The sequence below is a fragment of the Sinocyclocheilus rhinocerous genome, unplaced genomic scaffold (assembly GCF_001515625.1).
Source record: "Sinocyclocheilus rhinocerous isolate Xijiao unplaced genomic scaffold, SAMN03320098_v1.1 scaffold1349, whole genome shotgun sequence".
NCBI classification, from domain to species: domain Eukaryota; kingdom Metazoa; phylum Chordata; class Actinopteri; order Cypriniformes; family Cyprinidae; genus Sinocyclocheilus; species Sinocyclocheilus rhinocerous.
Genome location: NW_015650713.1, coordinates 151025 through 163202, shown reverse-complemented (window position 1 = coordinate 163202; position 12178 = coordinate 151025). Strand labels below are relative to the sequence as shown.

The 12178-nt window shown below is 38.4% G+C and overlaps 1 protein-coding gene across 1 annotated transcript in view; it reads left to right on the top strand.

Moving 5' to 3' along the window:
• Nucleotides 1-12178, top strand: part of LOC107712492 (serine/threonine-protein kinase PAK 3) — a 126877-nt gene that overhangs the window by 2145 nt on the left and 112554 nt on the right. Inside the window, exons 3-4 of the mRNA XM_016517763.1 lie at nt 1462-1615; nt 8501-8529. Coding sequence (XP_016373249.1) covers nt 1462-1615; nt 8501-8529 — 183 coding nt within the window. The remainder of the gene's footprint in view (nt 1-1461; nt 1616-8500; nt 8530-12178) is intronic.

Here is a 12178-nt window from a genome sequence, read left to right as displayed (position 1 = left end):
ATTCATTCATATATATATATATATATTTTTTTTTTTTTCACTCAAACTCCTTTTATCTAAACCACTATTCTTAACCATGGATGTTGCATATCTGCCATGTTTGTATTTGTATTTTTTTTTTTTTTTACACGTTTATTCAAGTTTGTAGTTCTAATCAAATCCTCGTTCAACAAGCAATGGGTTGTCAGATAGCTGTTAGAATGTGCATGGATCTACACTTTAAATAGTAGACCTACATAAAAAGTAGTAGACCACACTTATTTCAACATACTACGAACTGGGACTCATTCATTCTAATTTTATTATTTAGGATGGATAGTAATGCGAATTTACAGCAAATGACTTTATCAGTTGGTGATTGCCTCTTTTATTTAGACAGCATGAACTTCTTCCACCATATTGCTCGTTGCACTTTTTCCCCATTCATAAGTAATGTGAGTGCACCGTCTTCTGTCTAAAGTCTTTGAATGAAACTGTGCCAATCATTTACACAGAGACATGCAGAGCATGCAGACTTATTAGCGACATTTGGCTGTTGTCACATTTATTTCTGCTGTGTGATAGATTGTTAGATTAATCCATATCAAGTAAAAATGTCCAGAGCTAATCGTTATCGATACACATTTCATTGCGATCTCAATTCTAACAGTTATGTTTAGATCCATCTGTTTGTTGTGTTTTAAATTGGTACTCCCTGTGGTTATTTGCCTGTGTTTTTTATCCTAATTTGTTTCCTTGGTTTTTAATTAGTTCTACACCTGTTCTGTTTTCTGTTAATGATCTCCCTCTTGTATTTAAGCCTTTAGTTTTCCCCAGTGCTTTGTTCATTCTCGTCTGTGTTTTACAAGGTTGTGTTTCCCTTCTCCTGAGTTTCCCTGTTCCTTTTGGATTTACTTATTAAAAGACTGTTTCCTAAATACTCTGTCGTCGTGTGCTTCATTACAGCCACCGTTGCATGACATCAATATGATATTGTTTATCACCCAGCCCTAAAGCTAAAATTGTTTACTGACTGAATGTACTGAAATTAGTTATAAACCCTTTATAAATCTAATATCACCCACCGCTTTACCTTAGGTCAAATTCGAGCTGCATTGAAAATGATTAAAAAGCATCACAAGCAGATGTTATACATAAAATATTTTAGTTTTTTTTTTTTTTTTTAAGCTGTTTAAAAGTATTCAAATACATTGCACTTGCTTGTAAGAATGTGTCCTGTGTGAATGGTCCATGAGCATGTAGATAACAATGTCTGTCTCTGGTTGTGCCATAGTTTTTAAAATACTGTTACAAATTCATGTTTTTGTCACACTTTGCTATTGATATCACAGTCTGGAATATGTAAATGTTTTAAATATTATTGACAGTTTCACAAAGCCTGGTTGGCATGTAAAAGACATGTGTGATTTACTCAATTGTCCATTCTGTCTGTTTCCAATGCACACATGTACACATACACAGGGTATTCCAGAGCAATGGGCTCGGTTATTGCAAACCTCTAATATTACTAAGCTGGAACAGAAGAAAAACCCTCAGGCTGTAATAGATGTTCTCAAGTTCTACGACTCCAAAGAGACAGTCAACAACCAGAAATACATGAGCTTCACATCAGGAGGTGAGACACGCACACCCAAACAAATACACATGCATATGTATGCAGGGGCGTAGGTATGTAGTGGCCATGGTCACCCAGGATTGAAGCCTGACCACCCCTGTTATTTGCCATCTTCCCATGAATTGTAATAGATCATTAAGAAATATAAATATATGTTTAGTTCAGAGAGGATGTATAGTACTTATTTATGCTGTGTACTATATATATGAGTCAAAGACGAGACTTCCTATTTTGGTGTCTGCATCAAATTAAATGTGAAAAAGATATTTATATACCTAAAAAGCATATTAAATGCAAGAAAAGTGTCTAATGTTTCAAATAACTTGTGTGGGGGAAAAAAGTCAAAATATGGGTGAAATAATGGTCCATTGTCATTCAGCGTAAGAGATGTATTAATGTAAAAATGCAACAACATTCTGACCTGTCCTTATTAAAATATATAAAAGAAAAAGTGATCATACAGTTAGGTCCATATATATTTGGACACAGGCACAATTTTGATTATTTTAGCTGTTGACAAAAACATATTCAAGTTACAGTTATATAATGAATATGGTTTAACGTGCATACTCTGAGCTTTGATTTGATGGTATTCTCATCACAATTGGAGGAAAGGTTAAGGAATTACAGCTCTTTAATATGTACATCCCCCTTTTTCAAGGGACCATAAGTAATTGGACAATTGACTCAAAAGCTGTTTCATGGACAAGTGTGGGCTATTCCTTCACTATTTCTACATCAATTAGGCAGGTAAAAGTTCTGGAGTTGATTCTAAGTGTACCATTTGCATTTGGAAGCTGTTGCTGTAAACCCACATCATGTGGTCAAAGGACCTCTCCATGCAAGTGAAGCAGACACTTGTTAGGCTTCAAAAACAAAACAAATCCATCAGAGAGATAGCAGGAACATTAGGAGTGGCCAAATCATCCGTTTGGTACATTCTGAGAAAAAAATGCACTGGTGAGCTCAGCAACATGAAAAGGCCTGGACATCCATGGATGACAACAGTTGTGGATGATCAGAGGATCCTCTCCATGGAAAAGAAAAACCCTTTCACAGCATCCAGCCAAGTGAAGAACACTCTCCAGGAGGTAGGCGTGTCATTGTCAAAGTCTACAATCAAGAGAAGACTTCACGAGAGCAAATACAGAGGGTTCACCACAAGGTGCAAACCATTCATAAGCCTCAAGAATAGAAAGGCCAGATTAGACTTTGCGAAAAAAACATCTAAAAAAGCCAGACCACTTCTGGAAAAGCATTCTTTGGACAGATGAAATTAAGATCAACCTGTGCTAGAATGACGGGGGAAAAAAGTATGGAGAAGGCTTGGAACAGCTGTACACAGGCACAATTTTTATTATTTTAGCTGTTGACCAAAACATATTCAAGTAGGATCTCACACTGTTTCACACTGTAAAACATGGTGGAGACAGTGTGATGGAATAGGCATGCATGGCTTCCAGTGGCACTGGGTTACTGGTGTTTATTGATGACGTGACAGAAGACAGAAGCAGCCGGATTAATTCTGAAGTGTATAGGGATATACTGTCTGCCCAGATTCAGCCAAATACTTCAAAGCTGATTGGACAGCGCTTCATAGTACAAATGGACAATGACCCAAAACATACAGCAAAAGCCACCCAGGAGTTTTTGAAGGTAAACAAGTGGAATATTCTGCCATGGCCAAGTCAATCTCCTGATCTCAACCCGATTGAGCATGCATTTCACTTGCTGAAGAGAAAACTAAAGGCAGAAAGACCCACAAACATACAACAACTGAAGTCAGCTACAATTAGTTATTACAATTAATTTGGGGGTTGTACTGTGATCATTAAATAGAGTTTAATGTCATCTTATAATTTTTGCTCTAAATATGCCTGACAGGATTTTTTTTTTTTTTGGTATATAAACTTGTGTTACACTATATGACATTTTAATAGGTGCCTTCTGTAAATCTTGGTTAAAAATGTATGATAGTCATTATTTTTGATAAAAAAAAAAAAAATACTAATAATAAATAAATGAATAAACAGGACGCATTCTCAGTTAACAAACATATAAAGCTGTATTAAATATTTATTGTTTTGATGCTTGAAAATGTTTTGTTTACTATTATAACATCGTTGGGTTGAATTACTGACACTAGGGATCGCACTTGAGAGACCCAAACACTCCTGATATTTCAGAAAAGGCCAATGAGAATTGGCAAATGGAATTTGTATGCACCGCTCCCCCATACACACGGGTATTAAAAGGAATGGGCATCCATCCACTCATTCAGGTACATGCTTAGGAGCCAAGAGCATGTCCCAGACATTCAGCGGGTAGTTCAGTGGCAGGAGGGACACAACGTCTCGTTCCCCCCAACAGGGAACAGAGGTTACAATAGTAACCAAGATATTCCCTATCTGTCAGTCACTTTGATGTTGTAGGAGGATTCTTGGGAAGCGAACAAGTCTACCTGTGCTTTGCTGAATCAGATCAGCTGGACCACCTGAGGGTGCAGTATCCACTCTCCTTTGAGTGCTGCCCATTGAGACAGCACGTCCACTGCCTGATTGAGCTTGCCTGGAATATGAGTGGACCGCAGTAACTTCAGTCGCTACTAACTCCAAAGGAAGAGATGGTTGGCGAGATGTGACATGTGACATGAGCGTAAACCGCCGTTTATTTGGTCCATCCTGACCAAAACGTGCTTGCTCAGGATCAACAGCCGAAACCTCAGCAGGGCAAGGAATTACTGTGAGCATCTCGAGGCATATATGCACTCGATATTCTGTCCAGGAGCATGAGGCCGTGTGCCTGACTTGAATATGTCTCTTGAGTCAACAATATGACTGGACACTTGTTCTAGGGGAACCCCTGTCCATAGAAATGCAAGGTCTGTCCAAGGACTGAATGTACAGAAACGATAGCCACTCGATGCATGCCATGGTCCCATACCAGTTCGAAGCCAGTGCTGAAGCGGTCTCATACAGGGCCTTGCGAAAGTATTCATACCCCTTAATTTTTTTCATGTTTTGTTAAGTTGCAGCCTTATGTTAAACTACTTCAAATTTATTTTTTTCCACATCAATCCACACACCATAATGACAAAGCAAAAACAGAATTGTCAAAACTTCATACATTTATTAACAAATAAACACACTTAAATAGGTACATTGCATAAGTATTCATACCCTTAACTACTTAGTTGAAGAGCCTTTACAGCCTCAAGTCTTTTTGGTATGATGCAACAAGCTTTGCACATCAGCATTTGGCAATTATCTGCCATTCTTGTCCTCACCTCTCCACCTCTCACGTTCTGTCAGGTTGGATGGGGGCAAACGCACATTTTAAGGTTTCTCCAGAAATGTTTGATTGGGTTCAAACCCAGGCTCTGGCTGGGCCACTTTGGTGCACTGAGCTTTTCTTCTACTCTGACGAGTCCCTCAGTCAGTTTGGCCAGCTCTAGGAAGAGTCCTGGTTGTTTCAAACTTCTTCCACTAAGAGTAATGGCGACTACATGCTTCTGCGAACCTTCAATGCAGCAGATTTTTTTCTGAACTCTTCCCCAGATATGTGGCTTGATGCAATCCTGTTTTTGAGCTCTACAAGCAGTTATTTTGAACTCAGGGCTTGATTTTTACACTGATATGCATTTTCAGCTGTTAGACCTTTTATTGAGAGGTGTGTGCCTTTCCAAATCATATCCATTCAATTGAATTTGCCACAGGTTAACTTCACTCGAAGTGTAGTAACAGCTACAAGCAATATGAATGCTTCTGAGCTAAATTTAAACTGTCCCAGATAATGGTATGATTACTTATGCAATGGAATCATTTAAGTTTTTTTTTTATTTTGAACAAATTTGCTTTTGAAAGATGTTGAAAACCTGTTCTTTGCTTTGTCATTATGGTGTATGGAACATAGATTGATGTGGGAAAAAAGTCATTTAAAGCATTTTAACATAAGGCAGCAACATAACAAAATGTGAAAAAAATGAATACTTTCGCAAGGCACTGTATGCATCAACCTGAGCAGTTACTGATGGGTTGGGAAGGTTGTGTTTGGGGGTTGTGTGACCCAGGAAGTGCGAAAGCTGCTCTTTTTTTGAAAATTTGGGTACTGCCAGGCTCTGGCTGGGCCACTCAAGGACATTCACAGAGTTGTCTATAAGCCACCCTTGCTGTGTGCTTAGGGTCATTGTCCTGTTGGAAGATCAACCTTCTGCCCAGTCTGAGGTTCTGACCCTGTTGAAAAAACCAGCATATGCTGGTTAGGAGATAATGGTATGATTACTTATGCAATGGAATCATTTAAGTTTTTTTTTTATTTTGAACAAATTTGCTTTTGAAAGATGTTGAAAACCTGTTCTTTGCTTTGTCATTATGGTGTATGGAACATAGATTGATGTGGGAAAAAAGTCATTTAAAGCATTTTAACATAAGGCAGCAACATAACAAAATGTGAAAAAAATGAATACTTTCGCAAGGCACTGTATGCATCAACCTGAGCAGTTACTGATGGGTTGGGAAGGTTGTGTTTGGGGGTTGTGTGACCCAGGAAGTGCGAAAGCTGCTCTTTTTTTGAAAATTTGGGTACTGCTTCCCCTTGGGACAGCAGCAAAATAAAAACAAAAGGGAACACGGAGGTTTCCCAGGTGGAGCATGTGAAACAAAAACAAAAGTGCCACCAGGGGAAGGATCGGTGTTTTGCAAGAACAGGTCTCACACTCCACTTGAGAAACCTTTGTGTACATCCTGGCCACCCCACAGTTGAAAGTAGCGAGTGTGGAGGAGCTTGTGAAGCAGGACCGGGCAGTGATAGGTGCCCTTCACGATTTTGTGAGCTCCTCATGCACTTCCAGGAAGAAAAGGTACTGTTTGAGGCCACATACCAGTGTCAGAGGTGACTTATCTGAATTAAAAAAGAGAGTCAAGAACGCAAAGTTGCCATGGTCACGTTCTCGCAGTGAAGACTTAACTATTCATGAAAGCTTTCTCAGCATGTGTACGTCCCTGACACACGAGGTAGAGATGCCGTCCGAGTTTGACAGATATAGACCGCACTCAGAAACACAGAGATGGAAATGCATTTTTACAACTACACTGACCATCTGTGTTTACTCTTTTGTTGGAAACTTCTCTTTTTCTGAAGAGCCCAGGGGAGCTCTTAGCAATTATCTGTACGTTGCAGGGAGAGGAACCTCTGAAAATGCACCGTTGCACCAGATACAAACATTTCCACAAGGTGAATGGGATGAGCTTGTAGCACTTGCTTGGCTCCAAGTCTGAATGAGTGGATGCATGCCCACTCCTTTTATACCCATGTGTATGGGGGAGTGGTGCATGCAAATTCCACTTACCAATTCTCATTGGCCTTTTCTGAATTATCATAGGTTACCTAAGTGCGACCCCTAGTGTCAGTAATCTGACACAATGTCAAATAGGGAACCCCTTTTAGTCTTTGACCCATATATCAAATTGAGTATGTAATCAAGTAGTTCAGATCATACTGATCAATTTTTAAAAATGTTGTATTTGGCACAGAGAACAAGAATATTAACTGTAAATGAAATGATGTTGTGCAGTATTTTGCTAGATATTTGCTGAGAGGCTGTTATTAGTAAAACTTAAAAAAAAATTTTTTAGTAACCTTCAACTCTGTAATATTTTACTTTAAAACTCCTTGAAGCTAACAAAACATGCGAGCAAAGAATCAGCCATTAAAAAGTATTTATTCTTTTTTTTTTTAAAGAAGTCCTGAAATTGTCCAGCAGAATTGGCAGTTTTATAAAAGCTGATTTATACTTCTGCGTCAAAACTACGCCGTAGGTTGTGCATAGCATGCGTAGTCTACAGCACAGCCTGACGCGCACCTCTCCAGGGGCCTCATTTATAAAACGTGCGTACGCACAGATTTGATCGTAGAGTGTGCGTACGCAAAAATCCACGCCAACGTTCATATTTATAAAAACGGTCTTTGACGTGGAAAAGAGCTTAGCGCCATGTCAGGGTCTGAGCAGACGTACGCACTTTTGTTTGCCTGAGTTTTGGAAATATAAGCCATTCTTGCCGCTTGTAAAAGATTTGGACATTGTCAGGTGCTCTTTTATAAGTAAATGACATTAATTAGACATCGTTTACAAGGTGGAGATCTGAAACTGTTCAGCTGCACACAATTTCAAGATCATTGCAATTTATAGATTTCACATCTAAAAGAGAGGCGTACGCACATTTTCTGTGCATACGTTCGTTCTATGAATCACACGTACGCACTTTGAGAAATGATCGTAAAATCTAATTTAGGATGCTTTCTACGCAGTATTTTATAAATGAGGCCCCAGAAATGTAACAACGCATCAATTCTACGAGGACCACAAGCGCTGTGATTGGTCTGTTACAACCCCTACAACCCCTCCCTTTCAGGTCAAAAAATAAAGAAAAATCTGCGATAGCGCCGCATTTCCTCATACGCATTTCCGTTTGCGACATGTGAAAGCAAAGATGTTGTCTCCTGTTTTTTCTTTTTAAATAAATTATCTGTTCTTCGATATTTAACAACTCAAGCTGCAAAAAAAGTTGCTTTCTATTTACTGCTATCACTGCTGCTGCTTCTTCTTCAGCTTTTGCCTTGATACTGTGGGTTACACCATCAACATGCCCGTGGACACTGCATTCTAGCGGTCTGCATGTGTAATTGCACGTCGACGAGGACAATGACGTAGAAGTATAAATGATGTATAAATGACCGACACGTAGCCTATGGCGTAGGTCCGACGCAGAAGTATAAATCAGCCTTAAGAATGACACATCTGACCCTTCTACATTTATATCTAATAAAGAAGAATCATGTAAGTTATGTTTACAAAAATTCTGACTAATGGAATGTTTATGCTTCCAGATAAATCCTCTCATGCAGCCAATACTCTGGTGAGTTTTTTCCCCTTTTTTGTTTCCTAACTTGATATTTGATTTCAAATTACCAATTCATCTTCATGAAATAAAGAATCCATGATTCAAGAACCCAGTAATGCCATGTCTACCCCTCACAAACAAAACTTTTAACAGACTAACTGAATTGCACTAAAATCTACTGTAGCCTATAGAATTTTGTGTTGTCTGTAAACAGAAGAACCATTCTATAGCTTTATGAGCCATTCCAGTCTGTGCACGGTCCGTGTACTTTTGCGTCCATTCGTTTTTAGTTTTTTAACCATGACGGAAAAAAAACAAAAAAAGAACGGTTATTGTATTTTTAAATGCTATGCTGAAAACCAAAATTGAAATTAGAACCGTACACACAAAATGCTGCACGAAAAAGTAAAATATTTATTTATTTTCAGATATTTGTAAATAAATTTTTGCACTTTTAATAAACATTTGAAAAATGCACAAATTAATATATTTATATTTATATATTAATATTTATATTAATATATTTTAACAAGTTTTCTTTGACCAAATTTAGTGATGCTTCTCCCACACGTTCAGTTGAGAACTAGAGTCGTCTTTGGAACAATGCATAGACTTAATACAAATGTGATTTTTAAAATAGACATTGAAGAATCCTGGTAAATCTACCATCATGAAATTATATATTGGGATATAACTTTGTGTGCTATATGGGTACGTTATTGGAGAGGACCAGGCATGGTCAATGCACGTACAGTAGGCTACATTGTGTTAGAGCGCTACACACGGTTTAATATATGGGGTAAATATATATAGGCTAATATAGAAATATATAAAGTTATAATCTCCAGATACAGGCAGGCCCGGTTCCTGAATTAAATCACTGAGGGTGCTTCTGAAATCAATGAGGGTGCTCTAGCCGTATACATTTTGACATATTTTTGCCCTGTTCACTGATAGTGCCATCCGCATAATGCCGCGTTTAGGCTATACAGGGCTCTAGACTCATTCTTCCCACTGGTCGCTCTTTTGCGAATTTCTCAGTTGGTCTCACGAGCACATCATTTGGTCGCAGTTTTTTTTTTTTTTGCTACAACATGGCATTAATCAATGCATGTTCATGAACTTTTATCATAGTTTAGTTATATGGTAACGAGTGTTCAACATTCAACCCGTTCTTTTTCATCAGTATTATTTGTGATTTGAAATTTGTGAATGGGAATTCCTCTTTTGCTGTGTTATGAGCCGGACTTTGGACGCTTTCACTTTCACTTTCACTTTCGAATTCGCGATCTTGGTGTCACATTTTACAAGAAAAGATATTTGTCTGTTTTGCTTATATCTATACACCTTTCACTTTATAAGACTAAAACAAAAGATTGATTCATTGTTATTTTTAATTAAAAAGCACAACAACAATAAAACAGTAGGCTATAATGACAAACTAGCTTACATAACGTTTATTAACAAAAACGAATAAGATGAGACATGGCTCCACATGCTATATTATATACTGACTAATAAATTACAGAATGTTTAGCAAACAGTGAGGAATCAAATAAATAAAAAACAAAAAAATTAAAGAAAGCCTCCATAGGGTAACGTGAGGTAAACAGCAAAGATAAGATTTTTAAAACGAAAAAACAAAAAGAAAAGTGAAACTAAACTGGCTGTCGGTGACAGGACTTGCATGTGTTTTTTTTCCACAAGAATACCAACATGTTCACCTTCTCTGGTTTATGAAGTGGCCTTTTATTTTATTTTAGTGTGAAAACCAAATCCGCCGCCTTTCATAATTTTCTCAATATTCATCTGCAGAACATAAGATCCATGGGGCGTGGTTGGATCCAGATCCAACTCCTCCCACCTTACATATACCTAAACCTACCTGTCTCCACCCCCTGATCACTAAACCCACCCATCTCCACCCCTAAACCTAGGATTCAACCACGCCCCCTGGATCTTGTGTTCTGCAGTGATGGGCTACTGAAGGTGCGCGCAGCACGCGGTAAAAATGATGCAAATATTCAGTAGCTCTTCACTGCAGAACACAAGATCCAGGGGGTGTGGTTGGATCCACATCAAGGGGGTGGAGATTGGTAGGTTTAGGGGTGTAGATGGGTTGGTTTAGGGATCAGGGGGTGGAGACGGGTAGGTTTTAGGTATATGTAAGGTGGGAGGAGTTGGATCTGGATCCAACCATGCCCCCTAGATCTTGTGTTCTGCAGTGAGGACTCGTGCTTGTGCTGACACGGCAAGTATAAACCAGGCTCTACACCTGAAGCATTCGCACTGAAAGCGCCTCTCTTCACGTGATCAGTGAAATCTGACTCCTGCTATAGTGTGCCTCGCTGTATGCAGCAGACGCTTTGGAGCAAGGCAGACCATGCACTCACACAAATGCGACCACGTCAAATTTGAGCTCGCACATTCTCAAAAAAATTATCGCAGTCTACATGCGGTTGTCACTCCCGAAACTTTACAGCGTGCAGCTGTCAGTGGTCCAACAGCATCATGAAAAACAAAATTTATTCAAATTCTGAATGAATTAGCCAAGAAAGCGCGCTCTGCGCTCCCTATAATAATTATAAAGCTGTCATTTATTTCAGTTCATCGCGATCTCACAAAAATCCATTATAATCAATGAGGCTCGGCCATAGGAAGGGTTTAGAGAGACTGAATCTTAGAACTGCTTTGAACAAATCGTTTGAGAATCATTGGAAAATGAGGTGATATTAAATGCATATTTTGAGAAAACGAAAGGGTTGTTTGACCTTGCATGCACGTAAACCTATTGTAGGAGACTCCCAAAACAATACTAGGAACCTTAGAAATAATAGGGGGCATAATAGGGGCACTTTAAGATCATAAAAATATCGAAGCTAAAGGTTTTCATAAAGCAGTTAAGGTAGCCACGTAAGTAGCGCGAGAGGGCGCTAGCGTCTGTATAGAGACGCTAAAAAAGTTAAAAGAAATTAAATTTAGCATTTATATAACAAAAAAACAAGCTTTATATCATTTTTACGATTTTTAATGAACCAGATCTTGCTATTTCTCTTCAGACACAACCGTCCTCAAAGTTACAGAATGAACAATCATGATTTCCTGACTGACTTCATTAAAATCATACAACAACTAAAACCACAAAAATATGGACTTCAGGAATCCGTGTATCATTCGATCATTCGTTTTTTGATTTAATATTGAAAGAAGAAAAATGAGAAAACGGCTCCTTTTTCGTTTTTTCGTTTTTTTCTTTCCAAAAATTGAAAAAAGAGAATTCAGCTTAAATTTTCGTTTTTCGCTCAGGGGTAGAAAAATGAATAAACAGCTTGAATATTTGATTTCTACACGTGGGCGGGAATTAAACGCCCCTTTCTGCTGATTGGTCAGCATCAAACCGTGCCATCATCAGTTCTTCCGCAGTATCACGCAGCAGAATAATAGTCCTCCACTGCTGCAGTTGTATGGATTAATAACCCATTTGATCAATTTCATATTTTTCTCATCAAACAGACTAATGAATAGCTCGACACAACTCGTACCGGGGCAGAGTCTAGACAGGTCTTTCTTCTGTGTAGACCAGCAGTTCTTAAAGTGATAGGGGGTCCAAGAAATAATTTGCTATAGCCTAAAGCTATTTCCAGACTGTAAAGTCGCTTTTTTT